Source organism: Ambystoma mexicanum, chromosome 6p (assembly GCF_040938575.1).
Source record: "Ambystoma mexicanum isolate Mex_15411 chromosome 6p, UKY_AmexF1_1, whole genome shotgun sequence".
Classification (NCBI taxonomy): Eukaryota; Metazoa; Chordata; class Amphibia; order Caudata; family Ambystomatidae; genus Ambystoma; species Ambystoma mexicanum.
The window spans coordinates 1331557367-1331583642 of NC_090935.1; the positions used below are offsets into that span (position 1 = coordinate 1331557367).

General features: G+C 47.8%; 1 protein-coding gene across 7 annotated transcripts in view; it reads left to right on the plus strand.

Moving 5' to 3' along the window:
• The window catches only part of ACO1 (aconitase 1), a 792824-nt gene that overhangs the window by 283651 nt on the left and 482897 nt on the right, over positions 1–26276 (plus strand). For all 7 annotated transcript variants that reach the window (XM_069625992.1, XM_069625995.1, XM_069625996.1 and 4 more), the window contains exons 7-9: positions 7837–7976; positions 8305–8476; positions 19772–19872. In XM_069625992.1, coding sequence (XP_069482093.1) covers positions 7837–7976; positions 8305–8476; positions 19772–19872 — 413 coding nt within the window. The remainder of the gene's footprint in view (positions 1–7836; positions 7977–8304; positions 8477–19771; positions 19873–26276) is intronic.

Below are 26276 nucleotides of genomic sequence, written 5' to 3' on the forward strand. Positions count from 1 at the left end.
AGATGGACTTCAAAATAGGTAACCAGCACTTACAGTTTCAAGAGGTATCATTCACAAAAGAATGCAGATGGCAAAATGCCACAGATCACACTTACAGGCCCCAAAATTGCACTTTGAATGGCCCCCAGCCACCAGGGCCAACAAACAGGGTAATTAGCAGGGCCTTCCAAAGAAGAGGTGGTATCACAATAAGTTGACCTCTTTGGTCTATGGGGGTCTCTGCACCCATCAAGACTACGCTGCTTGACCCAGAAATGGCCTTCGTTTAAATCGAGCTGGTGGAAGAGGATTTACCTTGGCTATATATTGCTGTTGGAGGAGTTTAAGGGGAAATGAGGCCAGGCGAGGTACTCTTTGTCGTTGCCTCCCTCCAAGCAGACCAGAGGAACAAAGGAAGCAGATGACCACCTATGATGTATACGCTGCAGCCCATCACTGGTTGCTGCTTGGCAAAAATCCTAGGCAGAACCTTTGTTCAGAGGATCCGGCAGTCATCAAGATCCTTCAAGAGATGCAAGGGAAATCTTGTATAGGGCGTCTGTGCTCCTGGAGTAGCTTGCCAGTATTGGGATCATTTGGTCTGGTTCACTAGTGTTGGTGGCAGTAGCCCGCTTTTTCAAGGGACCATTTTTCATAGGAGTGCTATCAGTACTACAAAGGCTCAATCAGTGTTAGGTAAAATGTTCATAATTATGATAAATCTTCCTGATCTGTGACAACCCAGAATGTTTTGCTTGGACTTTGTAATTATTTTACCTTGTCCTCAGGTGAGTGGTAATCTTTTTCCCCTTTTTCGCCTAGTCTTTTATTCTTTTTAAAAAAAAATGTTTATCAGCAACTCTTTGTCTTTGTCTCGCCATAGTGTATGATTCGAGTAATAGTTTACTATATCTTTGGACTAATTGTAATGTACTATGGCAGCACACAGCATTTTAAATGCAGTAGCTTCATTTTAATTCTTATTTCTTGGGTGAACTACTGTTCCCATGAGGTAAAATGGGATTCACATCCCCTTTGCATTGATTTAAGTGCGCCAGCACACCCCACCTTATGTGGTGTGCTGGGGGGTATAAAATGTATTCCCTTTCTTACTTGCCTGGTAATATTTTCTTAAAAAATTGCAAGTTTACTTGAATGGCTGGTGGCAGTGGTTTTACCTTAGTGACTTTTTAGGCTGATTACTCGAAGGCTGTTAAAACCACCTCGGTAATGCACAGAAGGGCCACCATTCTGCTAGAATGTTGGGCTCCTCCTCCCTCCCCCTCCCCCATTTCTTGTTTGCTTGTTGTGCCTGAGGTCTTCCCCTGCCATTCTATGATATATGATATGACATTTATAACGCGCCTATACACAAGTGTTTCAAGGCACAACGAGACAAGGGGGGGGGGGGGGAACAAAGGGAGGACAGACAATGATCTTACTAGGCCAGGTGACATTCAGATCGCGCAAGTGCATGGGAAGGGGGGGGGAATGCAAGGGGGAAAAGGGATAGGGGAAAGTGCAGTACATGGGAAGTGGAATAAATAAGATAAATAAAAAAACATTAAAAAACAGGCAAGTGCAAGGAAGTGCGGACAAAGTGCTGGAAAGGGGACTGAAGGGATACAGAAAAACAGTCCCCAAGTGCAGAGGTTTCCAGGGAGGCAGTGCAGGTGGGCAGTTGACAGGCCCTGGGCCAGAGATCAGAAGGGTGGCCAGGTAACCAGTACATTTTCAGTCATGAGTTTAGCAAGGGAGGGGTGGAGAGAAAACAGAAGCAAAGAGGAAGGTTTTGAGGTGTTTCCGTAACCGGAGGTGGTTCTCCTCGAGTTTCAGGGAGGCAGGAAGGCTGTTCCAGAGAGAGGCCCCTGCCGAAGAGTGAGATCTGCCATCAACTTGTTGCTTGGAGAAGCGACTGACCCTGAGGGAGTTGGAGGCAGATGAGCGAAGAGCTTGAGAAGGAAGGTATTTAGGAAGAGGGAGTCGAAGGTATTTTGGCCCCAGACCCCAGAAGGCCTTGTGTACAATGCAGAGGGTTTTGAATTTAATCCTCGCAGCCACTGGGTGCCAGTGCAGAGATTCCAGTCCGGGAGAGATACGATCCCTGGGCTGCAGGCCAAGGACAAGTCTTGCAGTCCTGTTCTGGATAAGTTGCAGAGGGCAGAAAGTGGTGGCAGGAAGATTTAGATAGAGGCTGTTACAGTAGTCCAGCATGGAGAGGACCAGGGCTCTGGAGACAGTGAGCTTCTGGGGGAAGGATAGGAAAGGAAGAATACCTCTAAGGAGGTGCAGCTGGTAGTGTGACCTCTTGGAGACGTCAGAGATGTGAGGGGAGAAGGAGAGTGCAGGGACTAGATGGGAACAACCTCATGGAAGTTGTCTTCCACGGGAATTCTTTGTATTCCCTGCAAAGGCTCCTGAGTAGGTGGGAAGCAAGGGAGAAGTCAAACTCTGCAGCCCTTTGTCTTTCACCTAGCCTCAAAGGGACCAAGTCTCAATGGTTGAGCTGGCTGTCCCGATTGGACAGCTAGACCACCCCTTTCTGTAAACTGCAGGGAGAAGTTGAACTGTAGTTCCTGATAAATACTCTGAACCTGGAAACTGCTGGCAAGTCGGCCACTGGAGCTGAAAATGAAGATGAATAAAAGACGTCTGTAGCAATTTCCAGTGGCAGATATCCTGCTGTGTAGGAGCTGGATGCAACCCTTCCTTCCAATCAACCTCGGGGCCCCGAATAGGACTCCTATGCAGAGGTTGCTGAGATCCACTAGACTATTTTGAGCATTCCCACGACTTGCTGCGACCTTGCTCAGATGCAAACCACCAATACCCTTGGATCCGAGCTGGAGTGTGGTGAATGGTCTTCCGAATCAGTCCAAAACATTGGTGGACTCCTGCTGTATCACATCCAGAGATGTGATTTAAAACCCTGAAGTCCTTACCAAGAGTGCAGGAGCGAGAGAGTGAAGAGAATCTGACAGGCGATATTAGTTCTTCATCTGGCTGCTGTAGTAAAAAGGCGCCAAATATGCAGCCATGAGAATCCATGAAGAAACCTTTATTGAATGCCTACTCTGACGACTGCTGCTGCAAGTTCCCATCCATTGTCCGGTACTTTCGTCTCCAGACCAAGAATCCAGAGACCGGGTCCTGTGCTGCTGAATCCTGAAAGCATCCACTCGAAGCTGTTCTTTTCTCCTAAGGTACTGTATGGGCTTGGGTAATGGTGTTCATCCTCTGAGGCTGAGTAGGTGATTCGTGCAGTTAGAAGTTTGCCCATACCACTTGCCCAGACCTAATGCAGTAACACATATAGGGAGCCTTCGGTGAAGTCCCTGAACAATTAAATAACTCTGAAAGTGAATACTTATTTTGTTTAAGAAGATCTTCTATGGAACTTTGAAATTCCTGCAACTGAACCCCATATCAACCTGCCTACAGCTGGCACCTAGATCACTAGGGTTGCTCGTTCTGCCTCTGAGAGAAGTCATGCAATAGACTAGGGAAGATCTGGATTAGAAAAGGATTCTGCATTGAAAGTATAACAAGTGTGAAAGTACTTACTTGCTAAAGAAGTTAGTGTGGTAACTGTATCTCTGTGAAGGAAGAAGTTACAAAGTGTCATTAAGTTTATGCTTACTTTTCAGTGGCATCCTGCCCCTCTAAAAAGTGCATATGTTGCTTTACTAACTTTGAATGTTTCCCCCCTTATAAAAAGTAATAAGTGTTGGTACTGTTTTATCATTGCTTAACAGAATGAGTGTAAAAGCGTACCAATATGGTTAACTGCCTTGAAATACATTGGGCCTCATTATACGTATGGCGGTAAGGCAACAACGGTGCCAGTATCGCTAACGGCACTGTTGCTACCGTAACGCCATACTACAAGTTCTGCTCGTGGGTGCCTTTGCAGCCACCAGGTCTGACCTGGTGGCCGTACCGGCATCCGCGAGCAGAACAGGACTTTAGCACCGGTACCGTTATTAATGGTACTGGTGCTACCACCTTCATCATTCCCATTCAGCCCTATGGGGCCCAATGGGGATAGGGAGTCCCTTATTACCGGCACCCTTGAATGGGAAATTACCAAGTCGGTCAAACTCGGCATGACCCTGTAATTATCATTCGCGGTTGCTGGTAAAATCTCGGGTCCGGCGGCAGCTGTGCCTGTTAGGCACGGCTTCCGCCAGCCTCGTAATGAGGCCCATTGTGTCTTAAAGCATCATTGGGTTTTGCTTTCCCTGGTCTGTTTCATACAAATCTAAAACAGTCTTGGGGTTTTTACATACCTTTTTAAGTAGCTGGAGGCTCCTTTAAAATGTATATAGGTCTTACCTTGATTAGCTGCTGCTCTTCTAAACATGTAACCCTGGGTTGTGCTACCCTGAATTGCTTTGGTGCTATTTTAAAATAGTTTCATAAAGTTCTAACTTAACGTAGAACTGCATTATGCACTTCCTAAAGGTATACGGGGTATAACTAGCTATTAGATAAAGGATAGTTATGTACCAATTTGTCAATTACTTAGCTTGAAACACATCGTGTCTTTCTTAAAGCGTAATTGGGGTTTACTTTCCCTGATTTGCTTGGAGCATTCTAAAATAGTTATTCAATGTTCGTACTTGTCGTTGAGTAGCTGAAGGACCAGCCAGAAAGTATGAGTCGATTTACTAACTCTGGACGGAGTTCTAAAAAGTAATGTTGCAAGGAGTATCCCTGTAGCAGGGCTGATTTATTATGTAATTGCCTAACTGAGTGTCACTGCATGACTGACGGGGTTAGCTACCCTTGACATCTTGATAGTATTCTAAAAGTATATCGAACCTCGCCTTATTCCCTAAAAATAGTATATTACTATCCTGAATGTATAACCTTAGGTTTGACTCGCCTTTACTTGCTTCTTGCTCTTCTAAATAAGGTTATACCTTGGTTTGCATACCATTAGGTATTGAGTTGTTTTTTATAATTGTGTTTATATTATGTATCAATTGTAACCAGTTTTGTAAGGGGGGAAATCTTGATTTAGTCAAATATATCTTCTAGCCAGTGAAGGAACTTCATATGTTCATATAGCAGTGCTGGGATTGAGGTGTTCCGATTGCAAATTGTAAGTGGTATATCTGCAAAAATAATGTTTTTGGGGTATCTTTCCACTTCCCTGTCAAGCCCACCTCTGAGATATGGCCTCTTCTGCTCAGAATTGCAATACAGAGTTCCAGAGCCAAATTGGAAAATTGAGGATGAAACTGCCTTGTTTCGGATAAATATCGAAATGTAAACTTCAAAGAAATAATTGGTACACATTCCACCACAGGGGCTCTTAAGAACCCCAAAGGCTATGCAGAATTACTCACCCAAGTTCATTTGCGCCAGAACAGTAAATGGGGATTCACACTGCATCTTTCTTGGCATCATGACTTGCTCTAACCTCCAATTTGGTTGCTGTTCCTATCCTTGCATTCCACCACCCAGGTCTGCCCTTCTAAACGCAGCTGAATCCCTTTGTATCTGCTAGTGCTGTATTACTCAGGCTAGTATCTCAAATCTTTCATGATGTTTGTCTCGTTCAGTAAGTAAATTGCATAAGTCTTGTACTGTGTTGGGTCTTTGTGCTATTTAGGAAGGCAATCAAATGGGAATGTCATTCGAGATAAAAGCGAAACCCCTCCTTGGGTGGTTGCGTAAACTGCACTCATTATAGGACTAAGTTCCTTGGCAAAGGATGTATAGAACTTGTTCACGAGCAGATCTAGTCCTAGTGCATTATGAGTTTGTTTTAATAGTTTTAGCCTTATCAACTAGACCTACCAGTCTATTTAGCTCTGTCTTTCTAGGCAAAACTGCTGTGCAAAGTAACACTAAAGTCCTTTTTTCAGTTTGAATATCTGGTTTAGTGCCACGTGTTTCCCTCCGTGTGTCAGGAAGCCTACATGGGATGCATGAAAGGCTGAGATCGGGAAAGAGCATTCATAATCATTTATTGGTATATACCAGAATGAAAACAAAGTCTCTCCACCTTTGCTTGAGAATTCACTATCAGCTGGACTCTTTAACCAGTTGATGGTATAGGTAGAATGTTATAGCACTGCTAGCACATTGCTTCTCTGTGGGTCTGGGGTCCCTCGCACTTCAAGCCACTGGGATCCCTCACTTTTACCCAGACTAAACGGCCTCCTTGTGCGTTGCTATCCTTAGTGAGGGTGGCAGGTGGGTGTTGGTACTTCCTTGGTTCCACCTTCTCTGCTGTTACCACCTTTTCAGTAGTCTTCTCTTCTAGTGTCCCGCTCCTCCTTATTACTTATTGTATAATACCCCTGCCTGCCACAAACCTTCAATATCCCATACCGGCTGCCTGGTAATTATACTTTTTATTTAAAAAAAAAATTCTCCTGGTGGGACTGTTAGTGATGGTCTGCAGCTGTGATCTGAGACGGGGCTGTGATTTTGTTTTTCGGACGCGTCACCTGTATTACAGTTCCAGTGACTGTCTAGCTGATCACCCTTGCAAAGAAAGGAAAACTTCCATGGAGCAGGAGACCTCCAGGCGAGCGGAGAAGCCTGGATGTAACTGGTGTCGGTGCGATTAGGCGGCAACAGACTATCTTCGATTGGCAAACAAAGGAGCAGGCCCTGCATGGTTTCCATTGAGACTAGAAGTATACCAAGGGGCTGCTTTAAGCGTAGACTGTTGGCCAAATACTATATCTGTCCTGGCTGCCTTCTTAGAATGTACTTTCCTTCTTTACTGTCTTTGGTGCCGCCTTTGCTGAGCCCAAGTCTTCTGTTTCTCTAGCGTAGGAATTGAGTACTGGAGGTGGGGCACAATGGGTTAAGTGTTTGAACTCTGTCAGTGAAGTGTGTGTGTGTGTGTCTTGCTGTGAGATACAATCTCGCAAGCTTGTGGCTTCCCGATGACTGATTGCATCTGCAGGACACCTGGGATCCTATGAAGTTATGACCCAAATTCCTTGATGTTGTGGACTGACTTGTAACTGTGAATGCCTGGTCAATGGAATGGACTTCAGTTAAAGGGGACAAGGTGGCTTTTTCAGCTTTCACCCTTTCATTGTCGGAGCTTGGAGTTGAGGAGAGCTAGAGTGCATTTCTGGTGATCATGTGACTGTCCTCTTCCATACGCCAGGGACCAGGGGCCATTGACTGAGAGCCCCCACATCCCCAAGCCCATGTACTGGCTTGTGGGAAGTCCTAACCCCCCCCCAACCCCCCAGAACCACCAAAGTCATTGCAGATGCAATCCTGAGAAGCCAGTGTGATGAATCGGGACATGATTCAACTCTTGTTGTGCCTGGAAATTCTAGTTTCCTCCGTGTTTGTGCTGATTCGTAGTAAATGAGCAGTTTTTATTTTTAGTGAAAGGTGGATACTCTGGGTTTAAATAATTTAAAATCTTAATTCAACTGAGGTAGATTGTTGGTTTCATCCTTTAAGTCCATATCATCGGCCTGTAGTGATACGCTTCATCTAATCTGATCATGGGTACAAGATTAGATTGTAGATTTTTGCATGTGTACATTTTGTTTTTGTAAGCTTTCATGTGTGAAACTTTAGAGAATGTAAATATGAAGATGATTACAAAACACCCACATACATTAATATCAGTAGAAATATATTTTATCTGTTTCTGACAAGGATATCCTATATCCAAGTGATGCTCAAATCTGGCTTTAGCCAACAGATTTTCTGTTTCATAATATTGTGTGGCAAGGAAAAGCCACATAGTGTGATAATTCTTTATACATACAAATATATATATTGTGCTTATTTTGGGGATATTTTGTAATGGTAGATTTTTCAGTGCCCTGTTTTTCACTTTTTTTAAATTCCTTCTCTTTTCAGGGGTCGGTGGAATTGAAGCAGAAGCAGTAATGCTTGGCCAACCAATCAGCATGGTTCTCCCTGAAGTCATTGGCTACAAACTTGTGGGAGTACCTCACCAGTTGGTGACTTCTACAGACATTGTGCTTACTGTTACCAAGGTACAAATCCTCAGTCTTTGCAGACTCAGAGGCTTTCTTTGATAAATTACCATGGATCAATGCCAAATGGTGGCCCTGGCTTTTCTTTTATATAGCAAGAAAAGTTTGACTTTACCATTTAGCTGATAGAATCTGTGGGAAAGTGTTAGCAAAAGTGGAAAGGTGGTGACTTTGCAGTATTCATTCGACCCGCGTTTTTGACATACTCTCAATGAAATGTTTGGCTTAAAATGCAGTAGTCTTTGCTAATGGAAATACAATATAACTTCAGTCCTTTTTCTTAAACTCCTGGAATAATTATACTGTGAAATTAATTTCTTTATTGTAGCACCTTCGGCAAGTTGGTGTTGTGGGCAAATTTGTGGAATTCTTTGGGCCTGGTGTAGCTCGGCTGTCTATTGCAGATCGTGCCACCATCGCCAACATGTGCCCGGAATATGGAGCGACTGCAGCTTTCTTTCCTGTGGATCTAGTGAGCATTGGCTACCTGCAACAAACGGGTGAGTTCCTGGGAAAAGACATACTTTGATTGTCAAAAGAAAATAGGAATACAACAAACATGTCTGTAGCCACTAGTTTACATGCTTCTAAATTGCACTTGCCTCCCTTTTCAGTAAGAGAGGACTACTTTGTTCAAAGGTTCGCATTTATCTATGTGCTTTCTTAAAAACATATCTCCTTCAGTTCCCATTAATTGAGTCTGACCAGTTTATAGATTTAGTCAATCCCCTACTCTCACCGATCCATCATATGTATTGTCTCTGCTTGATATGGTTGTAACTGCAGTTGTGCATTGATTTCCATTTGAGAATTTAGAGGCTTCACGTTTTCTTAGTTATGTGGTTATGACCAGTGACTGAAAAATGTTCAGCTTGGGCAATGATGCTTAGCCTTCTTAATCTCCATGTGATGGGCTGCTTGGACGGGATTTGTAAACTCTGGTCTGGCGGATAGAGTTCAGGAGGCCAACCTATTTATAGTGAACAGGGGAGGCTCTGGGAGCTGTAGCCAAACCAATCAAGGTAGCATGGAAAGTGGTCAAGGCTAAGTCTCATGAGTGTGGTAAGGGGTCCATAATGAGTCCAACACAGTGAGCAATCCAGGATTACTCTGGGACAAGTAAGTACAAAAATATTTATTTATGGCCAAAACAGACTATGAAAAATCACCAATAGCAGGTAGTAATATATATATCACACAATACTAAATATATCATTACACCAACGGGCCACAGGAATGTCAGCCCTTATTAACTTGTAGAGCCCATGCTTACCCTAAGTTGTATGGGGCCCCGTGCCCAAAGGTTCACAAAGTTTCCAATAGTTTAAGGGAGTTGGAAAAAGTTAAGAGGATGGTCTGGTCCTGTGGATGTGAGGAAGGTTCCAGAAGTCAGAAGAGGACGTATTGTAGTGAATACAATTGTTCCCAGCTTTTGTAGGGCTTTTCGCAGCAAAGTTTGCCAAAGCCAAACAGTTGGAAAGTTTGAATAACATTTGAAACTTGTACAAGGTCGGAGGTGAGGGAGCAGGTAAGTATCTCTACAACTTACCACCCATACTTTGAGTTTTACCCACACTTGGCAGGTTGTTGCAGGGAAGCCCAAGCGCTATGGTGCAATATTATTTCTGGTCGGGTACAGGAAATTGGGGCAATTTCTTCTCTATAAACAATGAAACTCTGCAGGACTCTTCAGGGCGGTCGATTAGAGAATGCTGGTTTCAGGAACGGTCACTGTTGCACAGTATCAGCAGGGGAGACGGATATTACTGTCGAACTTGGCCCTCTATCTTGGGTCCCTTTGAAGCTAGGACGCAGGAAGAACTCTTGCAGGACAAGCCGACGACACCCCTCGAGTTCCGAGCCAAAACAAGGAACTCCCTTCTACCGAGGTAGCCCAAACTGTAGCTGGTCGGTCCAATGGAGGGCTCGGGGACACTTCCAAACACTCCAACTTGTTTAGTTGCCAGAAGTCGAATGGTTATTCCCACCACTGCTAAGGGTCAAAGCACCAAAGGTGGTCTTTCAAGATCAGGATCCATACAGGGTTTTCCCGGGTCTACAGCAAAGGTTGGTTGCCAGGCCTCATCCGGATCGAGCCACAGGTTTTTCAAAGTCTTCACGGCTATGCAGGATGCTTGGCTCGTCACCGGATCTCTGGTAAATGACTGCAGGACTCCTCTTATGGAAAAACTCAGGGGAGCACAGAAACTCAGCCCAACCAATGAAGATCTGCCTCTTACACACACCCCCTCCCACCCAGCATTGGTCCAATCATGCACCACTGTTGGTGAAATTCATGCATACACTCCAGAAACCAGCTTGTTTTTTGGGTTTTGGGACCAGCCAGCCCCAACACTTTTACTGTCTTGTAACACACTAGGTTTTCTCTGCATTAGCCAGGGAAAACCGAGGCTTTTCCGGGGAACTACATGACCAAAAAGGAATTTCCTCACCTGGCAAGGCAGGAAGAAGGCCAACAAAGTAAACGAGCAAAAGCGAAAATCTCGTGGCATGGCTATGTTAAGACACTAGCCACAGTTGGTAGCCAAACGCGGTAAGCCCGGTGAAGCTAAAATAAAATCTAGTAAAAATAACAAAGAAATAACTGCTGCCAACCAGCTTGCCTTTGAAAGTAACCAAAAAATCAGCTGGGTGTAGTCTAGGGTCATACAAAAGAAACTCCCTTGCACTACATTGGAAGATGCATAGTGCAATGTTAAGAAGTTACCCAAACGGGTAACTGTTAGGCAAAGATTGTATGCAGTACCCTTAGAGTGCACTAAAACAACTCTGACTACAGGTAATGGGGAACCCCAACCTTCGCTATAAGCTTGTACTACACAGTTTGGTAGCGTGTTGAGCAGCCAGAATTCTCTTAATAGGGGTCAATGTGAGCTGTAGGGGAGTTGCACAGAGCTTCACAGTGACAAGTATTGAAATAAACACCAACACAAAGGTTTCTTGAATAAACAGTTATTAATTCATTTATCAGTTAGAATAAGCCTTCTTCAGAAGGGAGAAATATAAAAAGCAACACACAAATGTACTTCAATACTATACACGTAGTTTCTAAATCAGTAAAGAACCATTTGGGATGGCCCACTGTCGCAACCTACACCCTAAGGTGACTTAAATAGCTAGGGTGCTGGGGACATTAATATCTTACTGTTTGCATTTAGAATACTGTTAGAAGTTAGTAAAAGGAAAAAGTTTTTAGAACAAACAAGAGACCACAAATATTCTTAAGCAAGCAAATACTTTTGGATCCCCATGCAGAGTCATTCAGCATAACGAGCTAAGTCAATGGGCAAAAGTCTTCTATAGGATGAAGCACCTCTTGTAGGTAAGTAGAAAAGTGTTTGCACAATGTTTTAGAAGTCTTTTTGAAGAAAAGAATCACATGTAGGGCCACAAACTTATTAGACTTGTGAGTAGTAGAAGATGCAAGCAACTCTACAATGCGAGGCAAGTTCTCTGACTTTACAGTACCTTTGTATTGAAGAAAATGTTCAGCAGATGACTTCTGTTCCTGTGTAGCTCTGCAGATCTCGCTGTTCCTGGGCCTCAGTCGTGGGGACAAGAGGGAGGACTTCTGGGGACTCCTGCTCTGAAATGAGACGGTCACCGCTCGCAACCAGCAATCTTTCAAACAAGTGGCACTTCAGTGTTTCAGCTCCTCGGGACTACCGCAAATGCAAACACTGTGGTTTCTGGCTGTTGATAGACTTCTCCAGCATGGGGTCTGGCATGGATTCACATGCTCATGAATATTCCCCGTCGTCAGGCTGGGAATCCTCGGTAAAGAAAAAAACCAGTATCAGTTTCGTTTCTGATCTGTCTTTCGTAGTAATAACCAATCACTGGTCTCTGCGTCATACTGACCACAGCCAATGACTGCCCTCTACCTAAGCACCGCCTCTGGCAGCCATCTTCAGATTTTTACCGCACGTTCATGTGTTGGGATCCTCGTGCTATTGCTCTCGAGCGTTAGTGCTATTTTTCGCGCTTTTTCACAAACTTCGATTCTTTCGGTCAAAAGAGCCTCAAGCTCCACCGATCCTACATCCGATCAACGGGGACCCGTGTCGGATTCGTCTGCGCCCCTCAAGGGTGAAGATTCGTCGAGCTACGCTTCGGAGGACTCCAGAAGCTTCTCAGGCCCGGTCTCGGAGATGGCCCAGGAGAAGGGAAGCTCGACGCCCGGAAAGCTGTTCAGGGTCTGCCCTGGATGCCAGCTGCAGAACGTCTTTAAGGAGGACGAACACTCTTTCTGCCTTTACTGCCTTCATGAGGACACGACGCACGTGGAGAAGGACTGTGCGTTTTGCGGCAACATGTCGGAACGGACCATGAAGGACCGCCATCAACGTCTCGCCAACTGGCTGGAGGGTAAGAGCCCGTCTGGCGAGAAGAAGAAGAAATCCGAGCGGTCTTCTAAGACCTTTGAGGGCGCCCCGGCGACGGGGGCCCAACATAAGGCTAAGCACCACGAGTCCGCTGGCACCGGGAGCGCCGAACGGTCGGGCTCTACGGGCGCCAGGCAGGGCGCACCCTCCCCGGCACCATCAACCACGAGCCAACGCTCTGGGTCGGGTAAGAGGAAGGCCGAGCACCCGGCGAAGCTCCTGGAGAGGCCCCGGTCGAGCTCTAAGGCAGAGGAGGAGCGTGGCAGTGCCCCCTCCCTCAAGGATAAGGCGGTGAGCGCACCTAAGGTGGTGAAGGCCTTGATCCATCCGACCAAGCCCTCTATCGAAACGGTCGCGGCGGCCCTGGCTCAGCCTGTGGAGGCTGCACCAGTGGTGGCGACCTCAGGGCCCAGAATCTCCCTGCCTCCTCGGAGGGAGTCTTCTTTTGTGCCCATCGATAGGACCCCCGTGAAACCCTCCGTGGGGAAGAAGGGGGGGCAGGGCGTCGTCGTAGATTCGGCCTCAACCTCAGAAGAGGAGCTGATCGAGGTCTTAAGCCACGGCCTAGGCGTGGAAGAAGGCCAGCCCGTCGGAATGGACCCCGACGCAGGTGACGACGATGACATCGTCGAGGATACCGACGGGGCCCCTGCTCGCCCGTCGGATTCCCCTCTGCCAGCGCTGCAAGACAACTCGGCGGCCATTTTGTTGGCCATACAGTCCTTATGCTCCGAGATAAGGACGAGGCTACCGTTACCGACGGAGGAACCTCTCCCGTCGGGGGATCCAGAACCGGGACCTTCTGGTGTTCCCCCTACCAAGAAAAGAAGGATCCATCCACCACCTCCTTTTCAACCGTCGCGCCCCGTCCAGCCCTCCTCCCCGTCCACCCGAGGGGATGATACGGGGACTGACACGGCAGCGACGGGTACGGACGACGAGGCATACGACGAGGATATTCCGTCGTCGCCTCCCGCCAGGGCTTCTCCCCCCGACGAGATCGGATCTTTCCACTCCATGATCTCCAGGGCTTCCGAGCTTTTCCAACTCTGCCCTGAGGAGAAGAAAAAGGAAGGCTTCCTTCATCAGTGGCGCGAGGCCAAGAGGAAGACGGTCCTCGCAGTGCCTCTGTTGGACGACATTTGGGATGAGGGCCTTTCCCTCCTCAAGAACCCTTCCACGACGCCAGCTAGAAGAGACCGGTACGAGAAAAAGTACCGGGTCCCGGACACGGCCCCCCTGTGCCTCCGGGCGCAGCCTACCCCGGATTCCGTCGTCTCCGCGGCAGCCAGGAAGAAAGCGGGGGGGGGGGGGGTGCGGCCTCCACATCGACTTCCCCGCCGGACGGCGAGGGAAAGAAATTGGATGCTATGGGACGTAGAGTCATCTCGTCGGCAGCGACGACGATTAAAGCGGCCAACGCCTTGGCTATCGTGGCTCGCTACGACAGGGAGCTCTGGTACAAGATAGCTCCCCTGCTGGATTTTCTGCCGGACGACAAGAGGGCGGAGGCCCTGGAGATCCTGCAGGAAGGTGAGGTGGCCTCGGACCACGCCATCACCGTGGCGACGGACATCGCCGACACTGGGTTCCGCCAGCTGGGCAACGGCGTTTGCCTTCGACGTCGTGGATGGCTCAAAGCTACGGACTTCCGGCAGGACGTCCAGACCAGAGTCCTGGACATGCCCTTCGACGGGAACAACCTGTTTGGGAAGACAGTGGACGATTCCCTTCAGGCCATCAAGGCGGATACTGAGACGGCCCGGGCCCTTGGAGTTCTGCAGCAACGACGGACGCCCTTTCGGAGCAGCGGAGGCAAGGGCGCCTCCAAAGGTTCCGGCGGCGGTTTCGCTTCCTACCGTCAAGCGGCCCGCTCGTCGTCGCAAGAGGCCTACAGAGGACGAGGCAAGTCTAGCGGACCCCGCCGTCGTCGCCAAGGAGGTCAAGGCGGCAAGGCCGCGTCCAAGCAGGATTGAACTGGCCGTGGGGTCGGGCCCCCACCGAAGCACCCCGGTGGGAGGCCGGCTGGCGGGCTTCGTCAGCGTGTGGGAGTCCATCTCCACCGACCGTTGGGTGCTGGACGCCCTGGCCCGGGGCCACGCGCTCGAGTTTCAAAGAAGATGCCCGCGCGTCCCCCCCGTGGCCAGGAAAGAACTTCACGTCCCTCAACTTCTCCTGGAGGTAAAGGCGATGCTCAGGAAGGGCGCCATCGAACTCGTCCCAAAGAGGCTTCGGGGCTCCGGAGTCTACTCGAGATACTTCCTCGTGAAGAAGAAGACGGGAGGATGGCGCCCCATCCTAGACCTGCGACGTCTGAACAAGTTCATCAAGGCGCAGAAGTTCCGGATGGTCACCCTCCAGCACGTCCTGGGTCAGCTGGAGGAAGGAGACTTCCTATCGTCGTTGGATTTGGAGGATGCCTACTTCCACATTCCCATCCTAAAGGGGCACCGAAAATTCCTCAGGTTCGTGGTCCAAGGGCGTCATTACCAGTTCAAAGGCCTTCCCTTCGGACTACGGTCGGCACCCAGGGTATTCACCAAGTGCCTCGCACCGGTGGCGGCGCAGCTGCGCCGCGAGGGGATTCACGTCTACCCCTACCTGGACGACTGCCTCATCCGCGCCAAGACGAGGGAGCTCGCCGTGGTCCACACGGCAAGGACCGTCCAACTCCTCACGGACCTGGGATTCTCCGTGAACTACGCCAAATCCCACCTGGTGCCCGCGCAAGTCGCACTGTTTCTGGGAGCGAGGCTCGACAGTGTCCCTTCTGGCCTCCCCGTCGGAGGAGAGGACCAGGACCATCTTGGGCAAGGTGCAACGGATGTTGGTGGCCGACGCGGCCAAAGTGAGGTCCATCAAGTCCCTCCTCGGGATGATGTCTTCCTGCATCTACCTCATTCCCATGTGCAGGCTCCGGATGCGCCCGTTGCAAGAATTCCTGGATGCGCGCTGGATCCAGACGACGGGCAGCTTCGAGGAAAGGATCAAGCTCGATGAGAGCTTCCGACGAGCGATACGGTGGTGGGTCACCCGCGCACATCTGACGGCGGGCATAGACTTCCAGACCCCAGCCCACCAGGAGACTGTGACCACGGATGCCTCCCTGGAAGGGTGGGGAGCGCACACCGAAAATCTGCACGCAAGGGGACTCTGGCTCCCGACAGAGAAGTCCCTGCATATCAACGTCCTGGAGCTCCGTGCAGTGTTTTGGGCCCTCAGGTCCTTCCTTCCGTCCCTCAAGGGCAAGGTGGTGAGGATCTTCACCGACAACACCACCACCATGTTTTACATCAGGAAACAGGGCGGAACCAGGTCCCCAGCGCTGTCCAAGGAGACGCAGGACCTGTGGCATTGGGCCGTCGCCCAAGGGATTTTTCTGGTGCCGTTTCATCTGGCAGGGATAAAAAACACCATCGCCGACTCACTCAGCAGGGAGCTGCGCTCGTGCCACGAGTGGGAACTACGGCAGGATCTGGTGGATCGCCTCTTCCGACGGTGGGGCACACCCCAGATCGACCTGTTCGCGACGGCGACGAACACCAAGTGCCGTAGGTTCGCCAGCAGGTTTCCCCAGACGAGGAGCATGGGCGATGCTTTCTCGTTCCCCTGGGAGGGCCTGTTCCTCTACGCGTTCCCTCCCTTGCCTCTGCTAATCCGGCTCGTCAACCAGCTCAAGAGGTCACGGTGCAGGATGATCCTCGTCGCACCTGCGTGGCCGAGGCAGATATGGTTCCCGGACTTGCTGGACTTGTCAGCGTCCCCGCCGATCAAGCTGCCGGCGGACGCGGATCTACTCTCCAGGGAAGGAGGCGCCATCCTCCACCACGACCCGAAGTCGCTGAACTTGCAGGCCTGGCTCCTGCAGCGCTAGAGTTTGGAGGATACGACATACCGGCCGATTGCAGAGAGGTTCTTGCAAAGGCCAGGGCGTCCTCGACTCTTAAATGCTACGGACACAAATGGAAGAGGTTCTCTGTCTGGTGCCACGCACAGAAGATTAACCCTCTACGGATTACGGCTCCCCAAGTACTGCCGTACCTGCTGACGCTGGCCAAAGCTGGTCTGGCACACGCGTCCATCAAGATTCATCTTGCTGCGATCTCCCGATACACCAGAACCACGGGGCGGACGTCCTTGTGGTCTCATCGTCTGGTGAAAGAGTTCATGAAGGGACTGTTCAGATCGTTCCCGCCGGTGAAGGCTCCGGCCCCGGCGTGGGAGCTCAACGTGGTGCTGACCAAGCTCATGGGACCTCCGTTCGAGCCTCTGCACTCGGCCCCGTTGAAGTTTCTATCGTGGAAAACAGCTTTTCTTGTGGCCATCACCTCCGCACGACGAGTGGGAGAGATCCAGGCCCTTTCCTGCAAGGCCCCGTACTTGACTTTCCACGACACGAGGGTAGTGCTCAGGACGCACCCCTCCTTCATGCCCAAGGTACCGTCGGACTTCCATCTCAACGAACCCTTGGTGTTACCTGTGTTCTTCCCGTCGCCTTCGTCGCCGGCTGAGAGGACTTTGCACTCGCTGGATGTAGCTAGAGCGCTGAAGTTCTACGTGGACCGCACGAAGGGTTTTCGGAAGACGTCACAACTCTTTGTGAACTTTGGACCTGTCAATCAGGGGAAGGCTCTCTCGAAGGCTTCCATCTCCAGATGGCTCTCCGGCTGTATCATGTGCTGTCACCGGTTGGCAAACCGACCGCTTCCTGGCCGTCCGAGAGCCCATTCCACCAGAGCGATCGCAGCTACCACGGCGTTCCTATCTGGTGTGCCCCTGCTGGACATATGCAGGGCTGCTACGTGGAGGTCGACGCACACCTTCACGAAATTCTACTGCGTCGACCGGGATTCCAGGGAGGAGTCCAGGGTCGGCCAAGCAGTGCTGCGCAACCTGTTCGCCTGAGGTGAGCCTGGTGAGGAGGTAAGATGCTTAATGTTGAGTTGATGTGATGCTTAATGTTGAGCCTTTGCCACCTCCCGTGGTTGTGCATGTGTGTACTGCTATGTATTCTTTATTCATGAGCATGTGAATCCCTGCCAGACCCCATGCTGGAGAAGGAACAAGTTACTTACCTGTAACTATTGTTCTCCAGCATGGGTCTGGCATGGATTCACATGCGAACCCTCCCGCCTACCCCTCTGCGGCTCTTCACTTGGTCATACTGCCACTTCACGTGCTTCCAAATCTGAAGATGGCTGCCAGAGGCGGTGCTTAGGTAGAGGGCAGTCATTGGCTGTGGTCAGTATGACGCAGAGACCAGTGATTGGTTATTACTACGAAAGACAGATCAGAAACGAAACTGATACTGGTTTTTTCTTTACCGAGGATTCCCAGCCTGACGACGGGGAATATTCATGAGCATGTGAATCCATGCCAGACCCATGCTGGAGAACAACAGTTACAGGTAAGTAACTTGTTCCTTTTCTTTCGTCTGGGGTCCCGCACCCTGTTGAGTGGTCTCAGGTTCGGTCAGTCCTGCTTCCTGGGAGTCTGGAGGATCTTCCTGGAGCTCTTGGCCAACTTAAAAGCAACGCGCACAATATGGTGTTCCACTCCCTGGCTATTCGGTTTCCAGCAGCAACTCTGTGGCAAAGCAACCAGCTCTGAGCGAATGTCCAGGTGGCTTACTTTGGAGTTGATTGGTCCCACCAACTCAAAGAGAGAAGTAGTCCTTGCAGGGGGTTCTCTGTTGATACGAATTTGGAGTTTCAGCACAGCAGCAGGGCTTCACCGGGCAAACCAACGGTCCGGGAGTTGCAGCAGGTGTCCTCTTCAAGTTCTTTTTCGGTTCCTTCGTCCAGTGGTCGACTCTGCCTTTCAAGCCAAAAGCCCCGCCTTTTATTTAGTTCTCTCCCATTCATTCCAGCCTATCTGTCAGTCACCCAGCAGGGTGGCTGTACTTGCCGGACAGTCAGCTGGCCAATCACTCAGAGTGCATTTGGGTCTCCTAGGAGACTAAGCACAGGGAGTTTTGGGCACCTTCCTCACTTCCTGCCCACCCCAGACACCCTGGAGCCAGAGGTGAGCTTCACTCGTGAACCCCGTCAAAGCGACAAAGGGACCAAACCTGGTTTGGCATGTAGAGTAAATCTCAAGAAGGACCTTTCCACAAAGAAATGGCGAAACAAGAAGACCGAGGCCATTTTGACAGAAATGGAACCCTTGGGTGTTTTACTGCAGCTGCGAACACAGCCCGCGGTAAATGCACACCACAGTATTTTAAAATGAAACCACTGTCACCAGCGATTCAGTGAGAAAAGGGTAACATAAAATTGTTACATGAGAAGCTATACAAAGGGGATACTAGGTAACCCCTCCAGCACCCTATTGTAAGATAGTGTGTGCTCGGCCTAGAAAAGTTACAAATGTAAGTAAAGTCAATTTCACTTAACTGCTGTGGCAAACAGTAGTTTATCCCAGAGAATGTATTTAAACCTTTGGGAAATTTGTAACACTTCCCTGTTGTGACACAATGTAAAAGATGATGCCTATGGAGTTTGTCAGACTCCACAACCAAAAGAAACGGATTTCAAAATCGCATTAAAATACATAAGAGAGTGGGAGAAAGTCTCTCTCTCCAGGTTAAAGTCCTCAAAATCCAACAGAGCTGCTGGGGCTCTCTAAGTTGGAGGGAATTAGCACATTTCTGAGAATTCTCCCTAACACACTATGGAGAGTCTTAAAAATGACACCTACAAAAAGAGTAAACTGATCTGAGAGTATGGAAAAGGGTTCTCGCTCACTGAGGTATAGGGGACAATCTACTAGTCCAACAAAGTTCTGGGGTTCTCACCAGTGAGGTAGATTTAGCTATAAAGGTAAAATCTTACCTAACATTGGAAGCAGAACAGTTAAGATTATTTAAGTTTATGTAACTACTACAGGCCATCGCAGATGAGTTTACACGTTTTTTTTAAATTTGTATAATTGGTGGGACAGTCAAAACATGTTGGCTATCTTCATTAAAAGATATGTTCCAACTAAAGTGCCAGTGATCTAGTCTAGTCACCTTTTAGTAATTGTTAGAAAATCACTAAACAAACTTGATTGCAATAGTCTTGTTGGGAAGGAGTGGAGGTGGTATGCATCAGAGTTGAGAAATAAATTAAAATTTGCAGCAGCCGAAATAGGGTTTTGGTTAATAATTGCTGCACCCAAATTTGCAAAAGAACACATGGTGGCACGAATTAACAATCCCAGGCTTTTTAGCTGTCTCAGTTGATTAGACTCCCACACCTCACTGGCACTCTTGCCATCTCTCCCCATAATTCGATTTCAAAAGTATCCATCGTTTTTGCTTTCAAATAATATGCCTAAATAAGCCCCAATGCTGTGTTTTGTGTAAATCTTTTTTTTGTCAATTTTTAAGTCTGACTTTTTCCGTAGGTCGCAAAGAAGAAAAAGTGAAGTACATTCAGAAGTATCTGGAGGCAGTGAGCATGTTCAGAGATTTCAATGATTCATGCCAGGATCCAGACTTTACAGAGGTAGAGTTTATCTTCATTTAATGCATGCTTAACATTTGTGGGTTATTGTTTAGGGTAGGGTGGGCTAGGATTAAAATGCATTGCTTGTATCCTAGTTTGCATTGTTAAAATAATAGTTTCAATCATTCAAACATCTTTATAGCTTACTTGATTGTACTCAAACCAATCCTTTAAGATGCTTGCGTTTGGTTTGAATCTGTTCATAGGAGGTCAGCTGTAGTTGCATATTTAGCTCAATCAGCTGGAAACGATTTGACTGTGATAGTACTCCTTTTGTCCCGAATAACCTCACTAAAGCAAAATGAAAGTAAAATTAAATCAAAAGGGAAGATGCTGACAAGCTTGAGCCAACTAGCAAAATCCAAAACGCATCCAGAAAAAGAATGGGAGAGAAACCATCATCTTCCAAATAAAATCCAGACCTCCAATCCATTTTAAAACCATTCACGTTTTCCAATAATCTCATGTTCATACTTTCTTTCCAAAATTATCCCTGAGCCCTAGAATCCCTCAACTAATAGCATTTCTAAGAATTTTACTGCAGCTAAAACCAACAAAGATCTTTCCCCACTTAATAGAACCTCCCATCATTTGGCTGGCATCAACGTGCTACTGCTGTCTAAAAACTTCAAATGCTGTGTTCCTTCCTTGGTTAACCCTGTGCAAAATGTGTTGTAAGGATTCTGTCCCACTGCCTTCTTTGCAATTGCGGCATTTCCTGTCTCTAAGACTCTCCCGATTTTAAGGCATGTAATCTCCTTGGTCGGGAGCAGATTTAAACAAATTCTCATAAACTGCCCCCTATAATGGCTGGTCAGGAACTTGGTCAAATACTTGGAAAGATCCCACCGCCCCGATACCCCTATATTCAACAGCTTAAAATCGGGTTAGGATCTTTCCAATCATTACGACTTTCACCTCTGAATGGCTTGAATCATCAAGCAAATTGATAATAATAATAATAATAATTTCGCATTTATATAGCGCTACAAACCCTCAGGTATCTGAGCGCTGCTTATTATTACCCACGGTGTGTGGTGATCATTTATCGACCTCGGAAGGATGTAAGGCTGAGTTTGGCCCTGCCAGGATTCGAACCTGCGTTAGCAGGCTCTGCACGGATGTCAAAGCGAGCGCTCTACTCGCTGCGCCACTTCATTGTTTAGGTAGGTTTGAGCCTGTTCTGATCATCCCTAGTTTAGGTGCCACCAAGTGGAACATGGGCAGAATTTTCTTTTCTAATTGAAATGATTCTGTTCCATTCTCAACTTTCTACCCAGAAAGGTTGAGATCATTCTATAATTCATACTCCCGGATTCCATTCCTTCAAACTCTGAGCAGAAAGCTAGAACATCATTGCACAGCATAAAGTAAAGGCAATGTGGAAACTTAAACATGCCTACTCATTCCTTGCCCAATGTTGGGGCCCTCAATATATGCCAGCTTCCTTAGATGAGTCCCTTTACTACCTTAAGATCAGCCCTAATTCCTACAGTTTGTGAGTCCCTGCCTGCCTGGATTTTTGATACTAGTGGCGGCTTGTGGCTGCGAGTGTTTTCCATCCGGTGGGTTTTACTGTACCTGGGTTCCTCCTTCAGAGATCTAGCTCTGATTCTGCTTTTTAAGTGCTGTTTTTAACTTGACTCAAGAAGAGACTTTTTCCAATGTCAAACTTTTGGAACCATGAATGCAACAGATTTTGATCCCACCCTTTGGAGATTGTATGGAAGTGCCCCTTTCATTTAAAGTATTTTTTCACGGTGAGTGTGTTTACATTGATAGTGCCTCTGCGATCCACATTTTCTCTAGGCACTGAGCTGAATGTGTTATCAGAAATGTTTAGGTGCACCAATAAAGAGCTCCTTGTGTGAGCAAAAAAGGTGGGCTTTAAGTACTTCAAAAGGCGAACCACACTGAGCGGCTATGCAGCATGGGTGGAACGTGTTAGGAAAGATTAAATGCAGTACCCTTTGGGTGCGCTACAATAACCTTGACCTCCTGGCAATGGGGACCCAACCTTTGTTATTAGGTTGGTATTGTGGCTGCGCAGCCAGGTTTATATCAAGAGGGGTCAATGTGAGCTGTAGGGGAGTTAGAGATTCACAATGACAAATATTCAAATAAACACTTACACACAAGGTTTCTTGAATAAACTAGTATTTATCAGTCAGAGTAAGCATTCTTCAAAAGGGAGCAATATAATAGTAACACATAAATACTCTCCAAAACTATACACACTTAGTTTCTAAATCAGTAAAGACCCTTTTGGGATGGCCCACAGTCACAACCTACACCCTCGGGTGACCTCAATAGCTAGGGTGCTGGGGACATTAATATCTTACTGTTGCATTTAGAATACTTTTAGAATTGGTCAAAGGAAAAGGTTATTAGAACATACAAGAGAAATATTCTTAAGCAGACAAATACTTTTGGATCCCCTAAGCAGAGTCATTCAGTATAACTGGTTAAGCCAAAGTCAATGGGCAAAAGTCTTATATGGGCTTAAGTACTTGGTAGGTAAGTAAGAAAAGTTTTGGCACAATGTTTTAGAAGTCTTTGAAGAAAAGAAGAATCAGTGTGAGGCCACAAGCCGTTTAGACATGCGAGTAGTAGAAGATGCAAGCAACTCTACAATAAGGGTATGTTCTCTCAGACTTTACAGTACCTTTGTATTGAAGAAAAGGTGCAGCAGATGACTTCTGTTCCTGTGCAGCTATGCAGATCTCACTGTTCCTGGACCTGAGTCATGGGGACAGGAGGTAGGAGTTCTGGGGACTCCTGCACTGCAATGGGACGGTCACCGCTTGCAACCAGCAATCTTTCCAACAAGTGGCAGTTCAGTGTCTGAACTCCTTGCAACTACCGCAAGTAGCAGCACCGCGGTTCCTGGCTGTCGAGATGGACTTTCCTGGCTTCTAGGATCCCGCACTCTGCTGAGGGGGCTCAGGCTCGGTCAGTCTTGCTTCCTGGGAGTCTGGAGGAGCTTCCTTGAGCTCTTGGCCAACTTTAAAGCAACACGCACAATCTGGTGTTCCTCTCCTTGGCGTTTGTTTCTAGCAGCAACCAGTGCTGCTGAAATGCAACCAGCTCTGAGAGAATGTCCAGAAGGCTTACTTTGGATTTGATTGGTCCCACCAACTCAAGGGGAGAAGTCGTACTTGCAGGGGCTTCTCTGTCAATACGAATTTGGAGTTTCAGCACAGCAGCAGGGCTTCACCGGGAAAACCAAGGGTTTAGGAGTTGCAGCAGGCGTCCTCTTCAAGTTCTTGTTCGGTTCCTTCGTCCAGTGGTCGACTCTGCCTTCCAAGCCAAAAGCCTTGCCTTTTATTCAGTTCTCTCCCATTCATTCCAGCCTAGCAGTCAGTCACCCAGCAGGGTGGCTGTCCTTGCCGGACAGTCAGCCGGCCAATCACTACAGAGTGCATTTGGGTCTCCTAGGAGACTAAGCACAGGGAGTTTCGGGCACCTCTCACCCTCATTTCCTGCCCACCCTAGACACCCTGGAGCCAGAGGCGGGCTTGACTTGTGAATTGCGCCAAAGCGAACAAAGGGACCAAACCTGGCTTGGTGCGCCGAGTAAATCTCATGAAGACCTTTTCAGAAAGAAATGGCGAAAAAAGAAGACAGTAATTTTGACAAAAATGGCATCCTTGGGTGCTTCACTGCAGCGGCGAACGTAGCCTGCGGTAAGTTCACACCAGGTTATGTGCTGGGTCTGTAAAGTTACAAATGTAAGTAAAGTCAATTTCACCTTACTGCTCTGGAAAACAGTTTATCCCAGAGAAGGTATTTAAACCTTTGGGAAATCTGGAAGACTTCCCTGTGCTAATGCACTGAAGTTGCTGTAGGACACAATGTAAAAGATGATGCCTATGGAGTTTGTCAGACTCCACAACCAAAAGAAATGGATTTCAAAATCACATTAAAATACATGAGAGAGTGGGAAAAAGGGCCACTCTCTCTCCAAGTTAAAATAATCAAGTCTTCAAAATCCAGCAAAGTTGCTGGGGGTCTCTAAGGTGGAGGGAATTAGCACGTTTCTGAGTTCTCTCTAACAGAACGTTATTCCCCAAAGGTGGCAAGTCCCTTGTCTGCCTGTAAAACATACTTTGTTTTAGGAACATTCACCAGAGACACCTCAAAGGGGTACAGTGTTAAACATTTTCTGCAGAAAAGCCTCATTTCCATTGATATTTTCCATGTTTCTGAATTCCTCAATGTTTGGGAGTTTAGTCCACCTATGGTAGGACTATAGAAGAGACTCCTTTTTAGTGTACAGGGATCCAACTTTTTGTAAAGGCCTGAACTACCCAGATTTGTTTATTAGCTATGGCTGAGCAGCCATGCTTCGTCTAGGAGGGAGAAGTGCTGTAGTAGAGTACAGAGGCTTTTGAGTTACACACTAGCCAATGTTAACTAGTGCCACACCTATACAGAAATGTTAAGATTAGCCTGCGTCATCTTTAGACAGGGTTAACAATGTTAGCATGCGCAACACTTGGATGGAATTTTTAACGTTAGCTTGCATCACATCTAGACGGGATTATGAATATTAGCATGTACCACACTTGGATGAAATTCTTAACGTTAGCTTGTGTCGCATCTAGATAGAAATGTGAATGTTGGCATGCGCCACACTTGGATGAAACTGTGAATCATGGTAAGTGCAACACTTGATTGGAATCGTGATCACTAGCCTGCCTTGCATCTAGACAGAATATTGAAAATTAGCAACGATGGAATAGTGAATGATAGCAAACATCAGACATAGACATAACTGCAAGGACGGCAATGCCAACTAACCAATCCACTAACAATTTCATCCCTCTGCATACGCTTCTCAAACTCTAACCAAACACAACCACAAGCCTAAAACGCAGCAATCCACACTAACTTCACTACACTGCAACAACAAAACAAACCCCACATAGACTTGCACAACAGCACATGACGACTACTGACCGTAAAACACCCCAAGCCCAGCCGACGGACCCACCGGGCTGAGGCTGCCATCAGCACATCACTGCTCTCTTGCACTTTTCCAGCTTATTCCCACTAACTCACTCCCCCCACCCCCTCTCTTTCAGAGCCGCCAGAGCGCCAGGGGACCACTCCGGTGGTGATAGTGCACGGTACAAATATGTAGTTATTTAGTTATTAATAAATATGATTTATCATACACACTAGTCAGTTATGCTCACTTTTCAATTCAAGTAAGAGAAACCTTTTATATATTTCTGAGGCATGTGGAATCTGCTTAAATCATAGGCTGTGCATAGACCAACATGTAGTGGAAGCCGCAGAGTATTACAGTTGTTTTTTTCGAAACTCTAAAAGGGACGTCGACAGGGTGTTCCAGTAATACTGTCCCTAGTGTGACATCCACTGTTCCCATGGTCCTTCACGTGTCGAGGTCCGTCAGATTGTTTTTTTCCACCATCGTCGACAGACTCTATTTCGCGGAGTTCCCTTTCGGCTTATCGCCATTTATTATTACACAATTAACAATACTTTTTCTTACTATCCTTTTATATCCACTGGCTATCGAGACCATCCAACAGCGGTGGAGAAAACAAACGACCCTTGAAGACTCCTGTCGATGGATCGGTTCCGGCCTTGGAAGGCCACTCCGGGCTTCGGACCACAAAGTAGGGAGAGAGGGGGGAGGACATAGCTTTTTCGTACACTACATTTGCCTAAATGCGTTGTCATTTCTTTAAATTGTGCCTGAAGTGCAACAAGAAGTTCCAGTGGGTCGACAAACACCTTGTGTGTAACCTGTGTCCCCCTCTGGACCACGTCGAGGGTTCCTGTCAAGCGTGTAGACTCTTCAAACCCAAGACATTGAAGGACCACTTAACTTAATGCTGGGCCCACCACACCAGGCAACTTGAGGCCATGGGAGTGGAGGGTGCTTTTAGCGACTGCAGTAACACGGCGGTATCCGAAGGCGACAGGTTTCTTCAGTTTCCCAAGCGCAGGCCTCCGACACCAACAGATAGGCCGGCATCCATGTTATGGGGATAACACCCGGCGGTGAAGGCGCTCTCACTACCCCCCCCCCCCACCAGACACAACCCACCGCCACGACTCGATGCACGTGTCGAGCAAACGGCAACGCAGGACGCCTAGGGAAGGTCAGTTGAATCGCTGTCCCCTGAGCGCTCCAGATCGCCACATGACGGGTCCCGACTGTCGAAAGACAGACCAGACATTGCAGATAAAAACATTCCCGAAGATCTTGAGTCGGCTGATGAGACTTTGGATCTGACCGTAGCCGAGATTCGACGTTCTGCGTCGATAGCGGTAAAAAAGCCCATACAGGCCGGACTAGCTCAGTTAGTTAAGAAGCACGTACTGGAAGGCATTGTAAAGTCAAGGGAGTCTAAGAAGAGCTCCTCCTC